Genomic DNA, 19,884 nt, shown 5'->3' on the forward strand with positions numbered 1-19,884 from the left:
CAAGAAGTGTTTTCACAGATTAAGGCAATATTTCTTTTGATTAAACAAGGCTACTATATGCACTGCTAAGGGAGACGGATTTGACCATTCAGGAGTTGAGGAAAGATTTGCCTTTTTAATCCGACTGCTCAAGATGTTTGCTCAGCAAAGGGCTCAAAGGAAACACATGACTTCACCTTGCGCTCTGTGTTCTGTTGTCTTCATTCCCAAGTGCAATGAAATTGTCTTGGTTGTAAATCTATATCTGTTTTTTCTACCTCTTAAGTGAGTTAAAGATATGTCTGAGAGCCTCAAGGTAGTTTTCATGTTAATTATACATAGTTGCCACCTATCCAGCAAAATTATAGCTGTGGCTTTTTCATCCAATCTCCCACCACTGTTAAGTTAAGCTATCATATAAAAACAAATTTTCAATAACAAGCAATTTAACTAGCGGAAAATTAGGTCCTTGATCCCTGTAAACTATAATGTGGCGATATTGCCGTTGTAATACAGAAAATATATGTTCACCTGAGAATTGGAGGAAATCTTAATGTACTAAGTAGAAAGTCGAATTCATGAGGGAAATAGTTCAGAGGAGAAGTCTTCGGGATATTATGAATCCATCACAATCAAGCATTGGACCTTGAGGAGGAATTGTTTTCCTGTGAGCACTTATGGTTGCAGAAGAGAGGGTGGTGAAACTTTTTAAACAGGGGATGTTTGGAGAGAGATAGTGGCTTTGACAATGCTGGCGGCTGTGCTGATTCTGCTGTCTATGAATATGTATGAAGCACAAATACCAAAGCATATTGCTTAATACATAGTATATGAAATTCTATGTTTGCATATTCCTTGACATTAAAAATGGAAACATTATATTTGTTACTAATCTGTCTCACATGCAAGCGACAGATATTTTGTGGCAATATAAAATGCATATAATTCTCAAGCACTGCATTATTGCTCTGTAAACTTACCTGGACAATCGTAAGTTCCAAGAGCACTGAATTCAATTAATGCATCCTGGAGAACCTTCACTGATACCACAATGACAAGTAATATAATCAGCATGAGAATATGCAGTACCTTAAGCACAATTCACACATCATCTCTACCCCCAACAAGAGCACAATTAATATCTAAGGATGTGGCTTGGTGTTGGAGGAAAAAAATGCATGCAAGAGTTATAATTCAAGGCGGTGAAGGCTGTATCTAATTGGAAGAAATGTTGCTTCATGGCTCTTGAGGTGTCATTAGGATAAGAACACCAGTATTATCAGTATGTGTACTTGAAGGTACTAGCACTATAGCAAAAATCACATTTAAACTATTTTAATGCTGGGATACGGTTTTTATTTGATACTGTTAATTCATCACCTCTTGCTCCTTTCCTTATTTACAGATATATAACCAATAATTCTAAGCCTTTATGTAATATAGTTTAAAATGCTGTCTCCCGAAACAGCCCTACATAGGAGAAAACCTGCAGTTATACTCCTATGTGTTCTTCACGGTTTAGACAGCGATGGTACAAAGTTGTATTTGCCTTAGCCATTATGCTTCACTAAAATTCTAGTAATCCATTGATATTTTGTGGTTATTTATTTCGGTAACTATGAGCTATATTCCACATCATTAATATGTAAAGTGTCGGTCACTCAGCATGCAAAAATTGTAGGCATCATAGCTCAATTGCATGGTTTATTACAATTCTGCTTCAGAGGTTGACAGCCTTCTTGCATTTTGATGTAACTGATGCTGGTTTGCAATCCACTTTGCGTGTTAGATTAGTCAACTTTAGCAGTGCCTGCAGAATGTGGCACAAAGAATTGCCAGACCTACAGGATGACATCCGTATTGCTTGCAGTTAAGTAGATCTACACAGAGGTTTTAGAAGACTGTTACAAGCTCAGTGTCTTGATATTTCCTTGAATACACCAGTACTAGTCATTCGTATAAGCAGTCTGAACATTTTAGGTTTAGATAAGTGTCCATACTACCCAATATTTACCCATATGATAGTTTAATCCTAGGATGTAATGGTAGTATCCACCTGTGACCTAAGTTAGAATGCAAGAACAGAAGGAGACCATTTTGCCCTTCGATCCTGATCCATCCATTAAATGAGACTGTGGCTGATCTGCGATTAAACTCCAAAAGCCTTTGTGCCTTATCCATTGGTGCTTTTGGTTAACAAAATCTCATCAATTCCAGATATTAAAGAATCAATTGCTTTTTGCAGAAGGAAGTTCCAAAGTTCAGCCATGGTTTGAGGGTGGAAATGTTTTCTTATTTTAGTACTGAAAGGTTTGGCTTGAATTTTTAGACTAGGCCCCCTATTCCTAGAGTACTCTTAAATTTCAGGAAATACACCCTAGAAAATTCCTCTTGTAATTTAATCGTTAGAGTCCAGGTATCATTCTCTTTTCTCAGGCCAGTATATACTTTTGAAGATGTGCTACCCAGAGCTGCTCACAGTATTCCAGCAGTGGTCTAACCAGGGCTTTGTATAGCTTTGGCATAACCTCTACTTCATTTATTCTAGTCTTCTAGATATAAAGGCCAGCATTCCATTAGCCTTTTTGATTGTTTTCTGTAGCTGTCCATGACATTTTAATGATAGATTTGAATATTTATAACTGGATATTTGTACTAAGTTTTTTGAAAATGGAATAGGGAAATACTTGGTAAGACGAGGCTAGATATGAATTGTCGAGCTAGTCTATTTCTCAACAAGTGACTACCAGAGCAACAACCATGACCGGACTCACCCAGTGCAACATCGTGTAATCATACTAAATAATGAACACTCTATGCTTCTCACATCAATGGGTCATCATGTTTGACTTAAGAAAAACAACTTCTAACTACTGCCTCGCATTCTGATATTCTGATCCTGGTGAATGCCTGCCTGAGCAGCTTTCTGAAAAATGAGGTATTTGAAAATCCCAAAATCTAATAATGAAACCTGACTTTTTTTGCATTGTGCCTGTTCTGGTGTCAATGCTAAGCCACAGATCTATTGAACTAAGAACAAAGCTAGGATGGTTTCCTTTGAGGAAACTTTGAAGAAAGCTTAAGTGTCCATGTGCGGAGGTATTTGTTGATGGCACCTTGCCAAAGACACTGTTTATCCTCCTTTCCTGGTAATATCTGTGTTTGTTTTTTGCGCCAGGGCTGCCACAGGAAACAAGTGCCTGCTTAGAACTGTATGAACCCCAAATGGGGCACACTGCACACAGTAATGTATTTGTGTACGCTTATTACACCTTGTTAAACCAGATTATTTGTCAAAAATGTATTTGTAGAGACATTTCATTGCACCCAAACATGTGCATAGACATAATGGGAAATATTAAGACAATTTGTCTGAAGTTCCTTATTTGGTGCATTGTAATCAATCATTTGTTACTAATTTTGAAGATTTAAATTAATGATGACATAGTCCTCTTAGGAATGGTTCTCAATAAAGATTTTTTAGTAAGCTTACTTTGATTTCCTTATCATGTTTTAGTAAAAATAAGAGGCTTTATATTATTTCTGTTTTCATTGTTAATGCCTGGTGTGGTTCTGCTTAGGCAGGTTGCTGCAACTCTCTGTCTTCCATTGTCAAGACACGAGATGACCCCAATGAAACATCTAGTCTTCTAGCATTGCCATTTAGCCAGATGATGGAAGAGACTGAATATAATTTTTTAAAATACGTGCTTTTTTGGGGATTATTCCACATATTAAGAAATGCTGACAATTGAATCGAGCTTCTAATGACCAAAAGATCCTTATTACAAAATTTTGGTATTGTGGTATTATTGACTAAGACTTGAGCCTCATGGCAGGAATACATTGTTATTTTTTTCTACTGTTCCTCCCTGGGCTGCTGGCCAAATTGACAGGTTGGCTGACTGCCAAATGGAAAACCAGCTGCAGGAGGTCACAGCTGGTGACGCTTGGGGGCAGTGCCTGGCAGTTGGGAGTTAGGGAACAAGGGATCGATGGGTGGAGCTGTTGCCAATGTTGTGATTACCAACTAAAATAGCAATGTTCTGATGTAATGCTTAATGTGGTAAAAAATACCGTGACTTAAGAGTTGCATTCATAGTATTTAATAACCCTATCGGGAGGCGAGAGTGTTAATTAAGGTCATTACATCAAACCTCATTGTAATGCACTGGTTTCCTCTCCCCTTCCTTCATGGTGAGTAGCTTCTTCAATACACTTTTCACTGCTTTTCAGTGCACGAAGGCTGGATTTTTGCTACCACAGCAGGTAGCTCAAGTCAGGAAATTTCAGGTAGACTCAGGCCTGTCGATCCCAGAAGCTTGTCTTACAATCCCTGGAGTTCCAGCTGTTCTCATTATACATGCTTGGCTGAGAACAGGTCAATAAAAGCATTAACTCAGCATGAAATTTGTTTTGACAAGTGAAGTGAATTGTTAACTTTGCTTGACTGACATCTTTAAGTGGTTATAATAAGATCTGTGATCTCTGTCAATGTCATGACGTTTATTTAGACAAGATTAAGAGGTGTGAAGCATTGAAGCCTCTTTTATTGATACTTTTAATAGTCTGTCAGATTAACATTTTAGTGTTGTAGGACAAGCTGTTTTTATTCAAAGAACATTTCTGAATGGTGTTTTTTTTTCCTCAACAGTTCTACACTTGCCACTATTATGTGGCTCATTGGTTATGTACATAGTGCATACAGGGTGAATAGGCATGGAAGGAGCATGAGTTGGCATTGAGTTGGCGTGGAGGGTATGAGGGGTTATGGGGAGAGGTTGGAGCCATGAGTTGGCATGCACACTATGAGGGACCATGGGGGGTGCTGGGGGCATGAGTTGGCATTGAGTTGGTATGGAGCGTGCAAGATGGCATGGGCAGTGGCTGGAGGGCATGGGTAAGACCTTTTGAACTTACCTCTCAAAAGGTTCCCGATTCCAGACTGTGGTTCATGACTCCTCCGAGAAGCCATGAATCACAAGTCATGGAGAACCTTGCCTGACTCCATGAAAATTCGGGGTCTAGGCAATGCCTACCCCAGTGGAGCAGGCCAGGTTGGGAGTGCAGAGTACGAGCTTATTACCTGCATCCTTGTTCCGTGCTGGTGAAAATTGTCAGTGCTGGGAATGGGGGCGGAATCCTGGAATCGAGTGCTGCCCGCCATTTTAAATGTCTCCAGAAATGTCCTGACTCCACAAAAATCCAGTCCACAGTCTAGGGTCAGCTAAGTAGTTAAACTTTGTCTATTCCTGGGTTGGTCCACTTCTACCCTAGTAAGTATAGGCAAAAACACACTCTGTGAATAATGCCCCCCGCCCCCCCCCTCCGAGTTTCATGGCTGTCGTTTCTGCCTGTGGCCACTTGCTGGTGAATAAGCCAACAGATTATCAGGAAACAAAGTTATGGATTGGTGTTGAGGTACCATATAACTGGCAGCAAAGCTCGCCAACATATTCCAAATAAGTGGCCTGGATACATCCATAGTAACACAGGAAGGCAGATTACACGTCATATATCATTGCAGAGCCAATGGACATCAATTTAATATGCGTGCTTGATCTTGAATTAAAGGACTCAGTAATTAAATGGTTAGATTTGAGTACACCTTCCCGCCATTGTTTGAATTGATGTGTTGTACAGTTTGGCTTGTTTAAGTGGGTAAATAAAACTCTTATTCCATACTCCAGAACTATATATCCATGCTTTTCTATCTGAGATCTGTATAGGTTGTGGCTCTCCGTTATGGATGAGTTGTTGAATCTGATTAGATCTATTAGAATATTGTTTAATTGCATTGCCAAGGACTTCTTCAGATCGTTGACTAGCAGTACAAAAAATGGATTTTTAAGAATCAGGTAGACCTGTTGAGTCTTAAACTCTGTGAATCCTATTTAACGACCGTCAAGGAACCATTGATGAACGGTATTGATGTTTTAATTCCTTTTACAACAGTGGCAAGTGTATTTACCACACTGGTTAATACAATCATTTGGGGGTCAGAAGTAAAAGAGTTGAACATTACTTTACAATTCCAGTTGCATTGCCCAGTAACATCGTGGTAGGACTGAAGCTTGCCACTAGATGTCATCTGAATTGAGAGCGTATTTCGAATTTTCCCCAACATCAATTTTATAGATAAAAGCAAAATACTGTGGGTGCTGGAAATCTGAAATAAAAACAGAAAATGCTGGAAAAACTCAGCAGGTCTGGCAGCATCTGTGCAGAGAGAAACAGAGTTAACATTTTGAATTGAATGACTCTCCTTCAGAGCTAAAGAGAGTAAAAGTGTGATGGATTTTATACTGCTAAATAGGGGGTAGAGCAGGTGGAGCAAAATAGAAGGTCAGGATAGATGGGAACTAAGAAGAAATTTGACAAAGATGTCATGGAGACAGGACAAAGGGAGTGGTAAAGACTAAAAAAGGTGCTGATAGTGGCATAAAGGTAAGATAGCAGAATGCGTTAATAGCAGAACAAATGTCAGTGCTCTGTGAAAGCAAAACATAGAAACAAGTGACAGATGGCCTTGGGGGAGGTTTGGGGAAAAAGGATAAATAAATAAATATAAATAAAAAATTATTTGGGTTAAAGAAGGGGCAAAGATGGAGGAAAGAGTTCATGGACTGAAATTGTTGAAGTCAATGTTAAACCCAGAAGGCTGTAAAGTGCCTAATCGGAATTCGAGGTGCTGCTCCTCCAGTTTGCGTTGGGCTTCACTGGAACATTGCAGCAGGCCAATGATGGACATGTGGACATAAGAGCAAGATGGTGTGTTGAAATGGCAAGCGACAGGATGGTCTGAGTCACGCTTGCGGATTGAGCGGCGGTGCGGACTGAACGAAGGTGTTCTGCAAAATGGCCACCCAGTCTGCATTTAGTCTCCCCACTATAGAGGAGACCACATTGGGAAATGGTGCAGGATGATCCTCCGCTGACGTTTCCACCAACTCCAGCATGGTGCCACCACCAAACACATTATCGCTTGTCATTTCAATATATCATCTTGTTCTCATGCCCACCATAAGACATAGGAGCAGAAATTAGGCCATTCGGCCCATCGAGTCTGCTCCACCATTCAATCGTGGCTGATAAGTTTCTCAACCCCATTCTCCCGCCTCCTCCCTGTAACCTTTGATCCCCTTACCAATCAAGAACCTATCTATCTCAGTCTTAAATACACTCAATGACCTGGCCTCCACAGCCTTCTGTGGCAATGAATTCCATAGATTCACCACTCTCCCTTTACTCTGAGGCTGTGCCCTCGGGTCCTAGTCTCTCCTACTAATGGAAACATCTTCCCCACATTCACTCTATCCAGGCCTTTCAGTATTCTGTAAGTTTCAATCAGATCCCCCCTCATCCTTCTAAACTCCATCGAGTATAGACCCAGAGTCCTCAAACGTTCCTCATATGTTAAGCCTTTCATTCCTGGGATCATTCTCGTGAACCTCCTCTGGACCCTCTCCAGGGCCAGCACATCCTTCCTGAGATACAGGGCCCAAAATTGCTCACAATGTTCTAAATGTGGTCTGACCAAAGCCTTATAAAGCCTCAGCAGCACATCCCTGCTTTTATATTCTAGTCCTCTCGAAATAAATGCCAACATTGCATTTGCCTTCCTAACTACCACGTCAACCTGCAAGTTAACCTTAAGAGAATCCTGGACTAGGACTCCCAAGTCCCTTTGCACTCCAAATTTTTGAATTCTGTCCATCCTTGGCCAGTGTTCCAGTGGAGCGATGCAAACTGGAGGAACAGCACCTCATCTTCTGATTAGGCACTTTACAGCTTCCAGAACTTAACATCGAGTTCAACAGCTTCAAACCATGAACTCGCTCCTCCACCTTTACCCCCTTTTAATCCAATTTCTTATTTATTTATTTATTTTTATTTATTCATTGTTTTTATCCCCATTCCCCAACCATCTGTCACTTGTTTTTATGTTTTGATTTCACAGAGCGCTGACCCTTGTTCTGCTATTAACACATTCTGCTATCTTACCTTTATGCCACTATCAGCACCTTCTTAAGTCTTTAACACTGCCATCAACATTCCCTTTGTCCTGTGTCCATGATATCTTTGTCAAATTTCTCCTTAGCTCCCACCTATCCCTGACCTTCTATTTTGCTTCGCCTGCTCCATCCCCTCTTAAACAGTATAAAATCCATCACATTTCTGCTTTTCTGTAGCTCTGAAGGAGGGCCATATGGACTCGAAATATTAACTCTGTTTCTCTCTGTTTCTCAGCTGCCAGACCAGCTGAGCTTTTCCAACATTTTCTGTTTTTATTTCAATTTTATGGATGATGAGATATGAAGCACTATGATAGAAAACAGAAAAATAAGCTTCCACCATCTCCCAAGTCATAAAAACATTTTAAAAAAAGCTTAATTAATAACCTGTTCATAAAATCATTCACCAAAAATGGCAAGTTTCAAAATTAGGCATTTCTGCACTTTAATTATCTTGTTGTTAATTACAGTACAGAGAAAAACTGACATTGTCCTGTGTTCCATTTTTGGTTTTTCCAGTGCTAACTGCATTGAGTAGAAAGGGAATATTTGTGAAAATAAAGCCTCAACAAAGAATATGGTAGACAAAGGATGGAATATTTCCCTAAGGTCTGGAATCATTTATGTGTATTAGCTTGCCCAACGGGAGCACATTTACTTCAATATCTTTGAGTTTGAGACCATTTGGTTTTGTTGTTACAGGTTGATGAAATCTACCATGATGAATCACTGGGCACCCATATCAACGTGGTTTTGGTCAGGATGATTATGGTAGGCTACAGACAGGTGAGTCAGTGTTAACACAACTGTTTTTTAAAGGTGTACTTCTCCAAGTTACTAATTACTGGACGTTAAATGGACCTGCGATCATTCATTTACAAAACAGATTGCATTTTTAAATGAATTATGATGTGTTATAGGAAATTCAGAGTATCACATGAATTCAAAACTGGAAGTCACAAATGAATTCAGTAAAAACAAAAAAATCTGAAATTAAAAGTCAAATTGTCGATTGTCATAAAAACCCATCTGGTTCACTAATGTGACTCCAGACCGACAGCTATATGGCTGACCCTTCTGAAATGGCCTAGCAAGCGACTCAGTTCTCAAGGGCAATTAGGGATAAATAAGGGCAATAAATGTTGGCCTAGGCAGCGACACCCCCATCCCATGAACAAATAAAAAAAACACGCCTCTAAGAGGAGTAGCTGAGGCAAATAGTGCACCTACTCCCTCATGTCAGCAGCAGCATTAGATAAAGAAGTGCAGGAGGAGACCCGTGGACCATAAGTGTAATCTTGGGATGTGGCCTGCATTTATTGCCTATCCTTAGTTGCCATCAGATGCTAATGGCTTTCTAGTGATTTTGATATTACTGGCTCTCAAGGCAACTTTAGAGGGCATTCTGGATAGTCCCATGCAGGAGCGTCAGGTTCCTTCCCAGAGGACATTAGAGAACCAGTTGAGTTTTTTCCAACACTCCTAATGGCCTCATGTTCACGTTTACTGGCATAGCTTTTAATTTCAAAGTTGTTTTTAAACTGTGCCTATGTGGCCATGATGGAGCTCAAGAAAACCGGAAACCATACTGTTGGATATCATTGATAATCTACATGTTCATATGATAAACTATTTACTTTTTAAGGGAAAAAAAGTAAATTGCGAACAAAGACCTTACCCAAAATACAAAACAAACCAAACTAATTGGTGTCATCTGCCCAGGAGCTGCATCTTAATAACACCCTTTGTTGTATAATTCTCATCAGATCAAAACGCTTTTGCTTGATGTTTGTTTGCCTGCCACCTCCGCCATGCCTGTTGCAAGCTAAATGACTGTCGGGCCTATTGCAGCAGCAGTGACTGCCTGAAACCCCACACCCAATAAATAAATGATTCACACATATTCGGTCCCATTTCTCTCTCTTCCAATTATCAATCCAAACTTGTGGACTATTAGAGAGAGTTCTGGTCTACTTTGCAAAACAGTTTTAGTAATCTCGGCGAACTTTCAATAATTGTGAAAAAATAAAAATACCAGACATAAAGACATCTGTATCCAACAGGGGACTGTACGGTATAAAATCGGACAAGTGGCTACCCTATGTCAAATATTGTACAATAGTTCCTTTGCTGGGAGAAAAGGATATTTGTGGGATTGTTGAAAGTGCTTTACTTTTCTATTTTTGAAGGGGGAGTTATGTGAATGCATATCTAACTCTTCTAGCCCCTCCACCACTGTCCCCACAGTCAGGAAAATGAAGTGGGAGGATCTACCGTGATTGCATGAAGGCATGGAAAGTTGATGGGCCTGAATGATCTCTTTGGGTCTCCAGTCTTGATAGTTCATCCCAGGAGCCTTTCCAAATTATAGCCCTGTCTGGCTGTCTGGCTTGCAAGAGTTAAGAGCTAGTGTTGGCTACCTCTAACTAAAATTATTTCCATACTCATGAGTCCTCTGTGGATTGCTCGTAGTGGGTCAAATGATATGCAATTGCATAACATTGTGAGATGTTAATGTCAGTAAAACGCTTACAGCAATGATACATTTAAACGCTTTGATGTAGCACAGATTACAGTAGTTTCAGCAGTTGTATATTTCTCGTTCATTTTTTTGAGCTTCCTTCACAACACTTAACACTGACCTCTTGTAAATAGCTTGCTGCTCACTGTAAGATGTATCTATTTTAAAAGGTTGAAGCAAAATTGTATTTTAAGGTTTATCACCACAGACAAAATAGCCTTGGGGTATTCCTGTGTGCGCCTATAAATTCCTCAAATAAGTTTAGTCTGCCAGACGGTTGCTGTCCGTTATACATTTTTATTGGCAAACACCAAAGTTAGCACAGCAGAAGTTTACTTTGTTCCAGCTAGCCAGCGCTTCTCTGAAATTTATCGTCAATATAAAACTTTCAACTTGTCATGGGCTTTCTGGTTCAAATTGTTACTATAACAATTTTAATTATTAACTAGGAAGATAGCTATGCAAGAATTCCCTCACCCCTTTTGAAGTTTCACAGTATACATACGCAGTGTAACTTTATTCCGCCTGAGCACCAGTTTTCACCAGTAATCATTCATTTCTTCTTCACATCAGCAGAATTTTATTTTTAAGGCTTTTGTTGTTATGTCATTATTATTAAAAAACGCAACAGATTTTTCCCACTGCTCCACTATGTACACCAAGATTTCAATCCCCACACTCAATCACCAGGTTCCATATGGTCTCAACTCTGTACAGAAGCTCTGTCACTAAATGCGGACTTATAAAATCAATCTTTATGTAGTATTCCGGTCATGATTTACAAAACTATAGAAGCCAGGCCTGCATATGTTGATTACCTGTCTTGCAGAATTCAGAATTGCCATTTAGTAGCTTAATTATTTGGTAATTCACTGAACTCTTATACATATCTTCTGCATATCACGGCTTTAAAATATGTTTATTTTCATGTTGCTTATCACAATTTGATGAGTTTTCCAACCTCATAATTATACTCCTAAAAGTTTAATGAGATGAAACATTTTCACTTTAGAAATAATTCAGATTTTTATTTTGTGTTCCCAGTGAGGGGATGTGGGTCCAACCATGTGGTTCCCTGCGCGATGAGTTCCTTTTTTTTTGTAGGTATCATACACTTCAATTGAACAACTTTGACATCTGGAGAGCAACTACAAGCTCTCCATTTGATTTTGAGCCTGGAAAGCGGAGCAAGTGAAAAACAAAATGATTGCGAAGTAAACCAGAACTTCATTTGAATATGGACTAGGATAAATGGATTGTTCAGTGGGAAAGGGTGACATACAAACTGTTGATGAAGCATCTGTCAGTGTTGATGGACATTCTTTGCTTGCAGCACATACAGGTCTACCCTATTTAGATGTTTGACTCACCTGATTCCCACGGTATGTGGCAATTTTTACATTCTAACAAGCCCCAAATATTAGAGAAGGAAGGATATTTTTTACATTTAAATCTCAGATAATTCAGACTTTCTCAGTATCGCCTGCCATAGGGTGGGTGCCAGTGCCTCATGCATTGGACTGTCCATCAGTGAGTAATTTCAGAACCATCGAGCTGGAATTATTTACCCGAACTATGAGGGAAAAAAATTCCACGAATAAGACATTTGTGGTCCTTGGAGCTTTTGTTGCAATTATATTCTTGATTTTAGACGCAAAATTGTTTGAAAGTGAACATTTTGTTCACTGGTCTTTGACATACTTTGCTAAAAATTAGAAAATTGATTATGATTCAATAGACACTAGGACTTGATGGTTTCAAGACATGTTCAAGAAAAGCTTGAATTCAATTTTCTGCTACATTGATGCCTTTCTCAAGAAATGGGGTGTTCATTTCTAAGAATAGTGAACCCAGAGAACCCCTATTCTATTCACAAACTGACTTTGCTGAATGAAGTTAGCTTATGTAATGTAGCTAGCATTGTAATCCTTTCATACCCACTATTGAACTGTAGCTCCTGATAGTCATTCATACCCTTTTAATGGAATATTGATCCTGAGAAAGTGTTAGAAAATCTGATGGACCGGTATATGCTGGGGAAAATTTGGTTGTTGGATTTGCAAGACTGAACATGAAATGACCTCTCGCTCTTCATCCCATTTAACCTTCAGACTTTCTGAATAATGACTCAGCTTTTAAAAGGTGTAGGTGCCAACTGACGATGACTTAGACTAAACAGTAGGCATTCTCTTGACATCCGATTTTTTTCCCCCACTACAAAGGCATTTAATAGCAAAAGGCAGAGATTTGATTTAAATCACTTTATTTCTAGGAACTCTTATAAAAGAATGGAGAAAAAGCAAGATTGTCAGACCATCAGAGTCATCAGCTGAACTCTCTTAAATTTCATCTAATGCCTTTTCCAGCTTGCCATACCTCTCTAGAAAGGAAAACCCCCAGTGTAGAGGTTTATGAGAACCTGGTGTTTTGTCAGACACTTGATACTAGCATGTGATCTTAATCCTTTTCTCCACACATGTATGTGTATTCCATCATCATGTGTCACTAAGTCTTTTCAGTCTCAAAACAGTAATGCTGCTGGCTCTGATTCCTACATGGTAAGTCATTGAGCTCTAAGCTATATAATGAATGAGCTGTATTTTCTTTGGCATTCGGCTATGGCTATCTATAGTTCACATTTAGATTGTTACCTAAAATTGTTTTCAGTATCGTCTCTCACAAGAGATTATGTTACCGAATTTTAAATCACTGCCATATCCTTTAAAGGCCAAGTGCAGATTTCACGGGGGTAATGTTTCTAGTGTTCATGGATGCACATTGTCAGTAGAATTAAAAATATTTATGTATCTTTCTGCTAACAAATAATTCCTCCTACGTCTAGTGCACTACTTTGGTATCATCTTGGCGTACCTATGAAATAAATAGGGGAGATGGTGGTGTGGTGGTAATGTCACTGAACCAGTAATCTAGTGACCCAGGCTAATGCTTGGGCAGTTGGGGGAATTCAAATTCAATTAATTAATAAATTCAATTAATTTAAAACAAAGTCTGGAGTTGAAAGCTGTCCTCAGTAATGGTGACCTTGAAACTTTCATTGATTGTCGTAAGATCCATCTGGTTCACTAATGTCCTTTAGATAAGGAAATCTACCACCTTTATCTGTGCTGACCTACAGACCCACAGCAATGTTGTTGACTCTTAGCTGCTCCCTCAAGGCCAACTATGGATTGGTAATAAATGCTGACCTTGCCAGCGATGCCACACCCCACGAACAAATAAAGAAGAGCGTGCATTACTCACTTCCGTCATCTAAAGCCTTCATTATTCTTTGCAAGTAGTTTTTCTTAAAGTACAGTTTGCTAATAATTAATTTTTTTGTCCTAAATGAATCATAGAATAGTGCAGCATAGAAAGAGATCCATCGCCCATTGAGTCTGTTTTTAGCTGCTTCAAAGAGCAATCCAGTTACTCCCCCACTCTTTATCCGTCTTCCTGGAATCTTTTCTACTCCAATTTTCTTTTGAAAATTATTGTTGAATATGTTTCCACCCCTCCATCAAGCAGTTTGTTCTAAATTTTAACCGCTCATTGCATAATGAAGTTTTTCCTCATCACCCCTGGTTCTTTTGCCAGTCACTTTAAAGCTGAGCCCTGGCTAGACCCTTCAGCCATTAGAAACAGTTTCTCTTTATTTACTCTATCAAATCTTCCCTTAACTTTCTGTGCTGTAAGGAGAACAGCCCCAGTTTTTCTAGTCTATCTGTGTAACTGAAATCCCTCATCCTTGGAGCTATTCTACTAACTCTCTTCTGTACCCTTTCCAAAACCTTCACTTCTTTCCTAAAGTGTGATGCCCAGCATCGGACACAGTACTCCAGCTGGGGTTTAGCGTAACTTTCTGACTTTTGTATTCCATATCTCTCTTCATAAAGCAAGGATGCCATCTGCTTTATTAACCACTTTGTTAATAATATTCTGGAGCATCTGCCACATGGAGTAAAGTTATTTCTCCTGAGGGACTTTAATGCAAGAGCTGCATCAGACAGTTTCATGCCAAACATGATTTGGTCATCATGGCGTTGGCAAGATGAACGATAAATAGACAGTGACCACCAGAACATTGTGCACAGCATGGACTTTGCATTACCAACACCTTCTTCCAGGGCAGACATTGGCGCAAGGTATCATGGCACTGTCCGAAACCTGACCACTGGCACCAACTTCACCTGATAATTACAAGACGACACGATTGTCCAGTGTTCTTCTCACCCACACCTATCACTGTGCAGATTGCGATACTGATCACTTGCTTTTCAGTAGCAGGGTGAAGGTGCAAGTTCAAACATAGTGGCATGCTGCACTGTCCATTCCATGCACCAGGTTTGACGACAAACGTCAGAAGTTCTCGGGCAGTCCCTTTCTCTTGAGGGCTCAGCAGTTAATACTGAAGAAACATGGAAGTCTCTGCGGTCAATCACCTATAGATTTGCAGTTTGTCAAGGGAAGAAACAGGAGCTGGTTTGAGACCTATCTTGCAGAAATGACATCTCATTGAAGCGAAGAGCACAGCTCATCTGGCTTATAACTCAAGAGCGCAGCTCATCTGGCTTACAACCTTAAAGTACATGAGGCAGTAGCACAGTAGTATTGTCACTGGACTGGTATTCCAGATGGTGGCAGATGATGAAATTTGAATTCAATAAAAATCTGGAATTAAAAGTCTGATGATGACCACAGTACCATTGCCGATTGCTGGTTCATTGATGTCCTTTAGGGAAGGAAATCTGCAGTCCTTACCTGGTTTAGCCTACACATGACTCCAGACCCACAGCAGTGTGGTGAACTCTTAAATGCTCTCTGAACGAAGGCATTTAAGGATGGCAATAAATGCTGGCCTAGCCAGTGATGCCCACACCCCATGAATGGATTTTTAAAAATCTCAAGGTACTGTGCTAGCAAGTATTGGATCAATCTGTGCAAAGAAATACAATCTGCTAGTGATAATGGTAACCTTCACACTATGTATTAAAAGAGCACTCGACCCCACCATCACCAAAATTCCTCTTTTGAAATACCGCAGATAAGGAAGTACTCACTGACAGGAACAAGTAAATAACCCACTGGGTAGAGCACTACCCCAAACTATACTCATGAGAGACAGATATCTCTACCTGTGCTTGATGATGATCTGCAACTATTTGTCATATATGAGCTTGATGCAGAGCCCTCAGTATCTGAGCTTGAAAAGGCCATTGACTCCCTAGCAGCAAGGAAATCAGCTGGAAAGGACAGATTACCAGCTGAGTTACTCAAGTATGGGAAATCCCATATCTTCGTGCGCACCTCTTCCTCTGCTGAAGAGAAGGGTCTGTCCCACAGGATATGCATGACGCAAATATCATATTAGACAAGAACAAAACCAATTAAGGGGATTGCAACAACTACTGGGTCATCTCACTCCTTGGCATCATTGGGAAGGCCTTTGTCAGAGAGGCACAATGCGGCATCAGAGCAGACAGATTCACAGTCAACATGATCTTCTTCCTACTTCAGCTTCAAGAGAAGTGCAGAGAGTAGCAAATACCTTGCTTTTGTGGATCTCACAACGACATTCAACACCATGAGCAGGCTGGGTCTTTACTGGATACTGGAGAAAGTCAGCTGTCCTCCCAAGCTTCCCAATCTCATATGGTCCTTCCATGATAACATGCACAAGACCATTCAGTTTGATGGCTCCATCTCTGACAGGATTGAGCAGTGTCATTCTTTTAGAAAGTGACCTAAGGCAACAGCTGCTAGGATAGCCAAACATTTGCATTACTATATCTTACAAATTTCAAAGCCATTAAAATGGAGTCAGCCTGTCTAGAAAGCTCAATCAGAGTTAGTCACCTGGGAGGAGTGAATGAATCATCTCCTGACCGCATTCATAAAACATCCAGACAATCATCTGGATTCGACTGGATGTGGAACAAGCATTAGATATAGTCACTTTGGAAAATGGACTTTGGCTGAGGAACTTTTGTAACCATAATCTAATCAAGCCGAATCCATGCACCTGGAATCAACTTATGACCATATTTGGGTAACTTGTCAGTTGGAGAAAGATAATGTGACAAACCCACAAACCTCTGTGTGTGTGTCTCTCTCTCTCTCTCTCTCTCTCACTCACTCTCTCTCCCCCTCTCCCTGCTGTTTTGACCATCCACTTGCGTTAGGTTGTGTTTTCTTAAAAAATCAACCAAGCAGTTGTTGCCTCAAATAAATCGCCCGTCAATATATTATCGCCGTCTCGACACCAAATCCTGAGGAACCACTGAGCCCAACCTGAAACCAGCCAAGTCAACCTTAAAGATCTGTATATCAGTAATTTTTATTGGACTTCAAAAACTGCTTAATCTATCCTCCCATTTCATTGCATGTGTGCGGGTGTAAGTCGGAGTGCGCGGTATTATGTTTATTTCGACCGGATGTTAAATATAGTAAATACTACAGTTACACACCCACTGAATTGGCAAGCAGATGCTTTTTAAAAAAACCTATTGCGCTCAAACGAAGAGTGGGAAAAGAAGGGAGCCATTTTACCCTTCCTCAGCTTGTCATAACAAGATCAAGAATGGATTGAAACAGGGCTGCATCTTAACCCCCCACCCCCCCTCCCCCACCCTGTTTTGTGCCTTTTTCTGTCTCCTGACGTATGCTTTCCCTGCCTACGTGAAAGGAGTGTACCTCCACACACAATCAGATGGGAAGCTCTTCAACATATTAAGACTGAAAGCCAAGACAAAAGTGCTCTGTGTCCTGATCATATGCTGATGATGCTGCACTAGTTGCCCAGGCAGAAAACCACTTCCAAAGGCTCGTAGATCATCTGTCCCATCCCTGTGTCCTGTTCTCCCTCACCTGTGTCAAGAAAACTGTAGTAATGGGACAGGATGTGGAAGGGGGCACACTTGATAGACTAGATGTTGGGGCAGGTGATGTTGAAGTGGCATACTTGATGGACTAGATGTTGGGGCAGGTGATGTAGAAGTGGCATACTTGATGGACTAGATGTTGGGTAGGTGACTCAACAACACAACACTGGAAGCTACCTTGAATCTACAGTGACAGATAATCTGTCTCTTGCACACATAGCACACACATTGGAAAGGTAGCCACCAACTTTGGCTGGCTAACAAAACTGACCCACAGGACCCAAGATGTTTATCTACAGGGCCTGTATTCTCAGTTCATTTCTGTATGGCAGTGAAACCAGGACAACTTACAGCTACCAAGAACAAAAGCTCAAAGATTTCCATCTCTACGATGCATCCTCAGCATCATATGGAAAGACAAAGTCAGCAATGAAGTAGGCCTTTCTAGAGCAAACATGCCAAGGATGCTAGCACTAACCAAGCAAATAAGACTTTGCTGACTCGGGTGTGTGCACAGCATCCCCAAGGATATGCTATACGGGGAGGTAACCCATGCCCAGAGACCAGCAGGGTGCCCAAAGCTCCAATTCAAACATGCTATCAAAAGAGACATGAAAGCTCTCAACATCATGACAAGTGGGAAAATCTAGTTGATGACCAATGCAAATGGCGACACCAGCTGTGGGTAGGAATTCACCACCACAATGGCATGTGGTTTCAGAAGTTCCAAAGCAGATGCCAGCTCTGCAAGCATGGCACCAGCAGAGGTCATCCCACACCACTAGCAAGGGGCAACTTCATGTTGGCACTTGTGACAGACTTTGCCTTTCCAGAATCGACTTGTTTAGCCATCAAAAGAAGTGCAGCAGATGATCTGAGCTGACCTCACTGAAGGTTTTGGGCTACATTCCCATCATCTTTCACAGATGGAAGGGTGCTGGTCTGCCAGTATGTTAACCTGTCCTTCCACCTTCATAGATTTGTACACAAACACCCTCAGGCTCCATCTTCTTGCAGCTGCTTTGAAATTGTACCATTTAGCTTGAACTGTTTCTCTGTACCCTCCCTACCGAAATGTGTCACTTCATGCTTTCCTGCATTGAATTTTACCTGTTATGTGTCCACAAGTCTATGTCCTCTTGAAGCCTGTTACTATCTTCTGCAGTGTTTACAGTGTACACTTCCAAGTCCTGTGTCATCTACAAATTTCAAAATTGTGCCCTGTACCCCAAGTTCAGCCATTAGCATATATGAAAACAGCAGTGGTCATGGCGTTAAACCTTAGAACACCACTGTATACCTCCGTACAATATGAAAAATAGCCATTCATCACAACTATCTCTTTGCTGCCCCTTAGCCAATTTTGTACCATGCTGCTTTTATCCCATGGGCTTCAATTTTGTTAATAAATCTATTATGTGGTGCTTTTTGAAAATCTGTATACTCTATTTCCAGTAATTCAAATTAAGTAATATAAATAATAATGAATGGGAATGTAGAGCTTTAGAAAACTTCAGATGATCAAATAATCCAAATTAAGTCACTTAAATAAGTGACTTTGAATAGAGAGGAGTAGTTTCTACCTTCTGCTCATTCACTAATTTGGAGTACGTTGAGCTCATTTAGTATTTTGTACTGTATGAACATGATTTACTCTATAGCTGCCTTCATTGAAGAGATATGAGAATTGATCTGAAGCTATGGTTCTCATCCAGCAGCAAAAAGAGAAGGCTCAGTGGCTTTCCCACTGCAGCACGTGGCTATGGTTGTTCTATACTTTCAGTTTCAGACAAGTAGCTGCATAATCATTTTACAGCTAGTAACAACTGATTTGGAGGTTCTGGGCTAGAACTGTACTCCTGTGGTCATTAGTGAGGCCAGATGTCCTCCATTGAGAGATGCCAAATCCTGATTAAAACAGAAAATCCTGGAAAAACTCAGCAGGCTTGGCAGCATCGGTGGAGTTTCGAGTCCAAATATGGCTTGAGTTCCGAAATAGAGTAATATAGGACTTGGAAAGTTAACTCTATCTCTGCATAGTTGCTGCCTGACCTGCTGAGCCCTTTAGGCATTTTCTGTTTTTATTTCAGATCTCCAGCACCTGCAATAATCTGCTTTTGTTTTAGCCAAATCCTGGTTATTTTGAGAATGTGGATGGGAGCATCCATTTTTTCAAAACACTGCAGACTTTTTACTGCTTGAGTTACACTTCTGGTGGTGTCATCCTCAGGGAGTAAGAGACTACCATCCTGAGCGATGGCCTTGCATTATTGTCAGAACCTGACCTGGATTTATACCATTTTGAAGAGTTTTGCTGCAATTCAGATCTGACATTATAACCACATGGCATAATTTTGCCCTCCCCACACCCCTGCCAGGCCTGCCCACCAACCAACCAAACAGTAGTTGAATGATGTGTCTCCATAATTATACTCTAATTGTTTCTCTGCCATTGGCTACAGAGGGATTTCTGGCCCTATCAAGTTCATAG

General features: G+C 40.5%; 1 protein-coding gene across 2 annotated transcripts in view; it reads left to right on the forward strand.

Annotated features, from left to right (window-relative positions):
• adamts14 (ADAM metallopeptidase with thrombospondin type 1 motif, 14) overlaps positions 1–19,884 on the forward strand; it is a 188,368-nt gene that overhangs the window by 106,639 nt on the left and 61,845 nt on the right. For both annotated transcript variants that reach the window (XM_078530690.1, XM_078530691.1), the window contains exon 5: positions 8,697–8,780. In XM_078530690.1, the coding sequence (XP_078386816.1) occupies positions 8,697–8,780 (84 nt within the window). The remainder of the gene's footprint in view (positions 1–8,696; positions 8,781–19,884) is intronic.

Source organism: Cetorhinus maximus, chromosome 27 (assembly GCF_964194155.1).
Source record: "Cetorhinus maximus chromosome 27, sCetMax3.hap1.1, whole genome shotgun sequence".
NCBI classification, from domain to species: domain Eukaryota; kingdom Metazoa; phylum Chordata; class Chondrichthyes; order Lamniformes; family Cetorhinidae; genus Cetorhinus; species Cetorhinus maximus.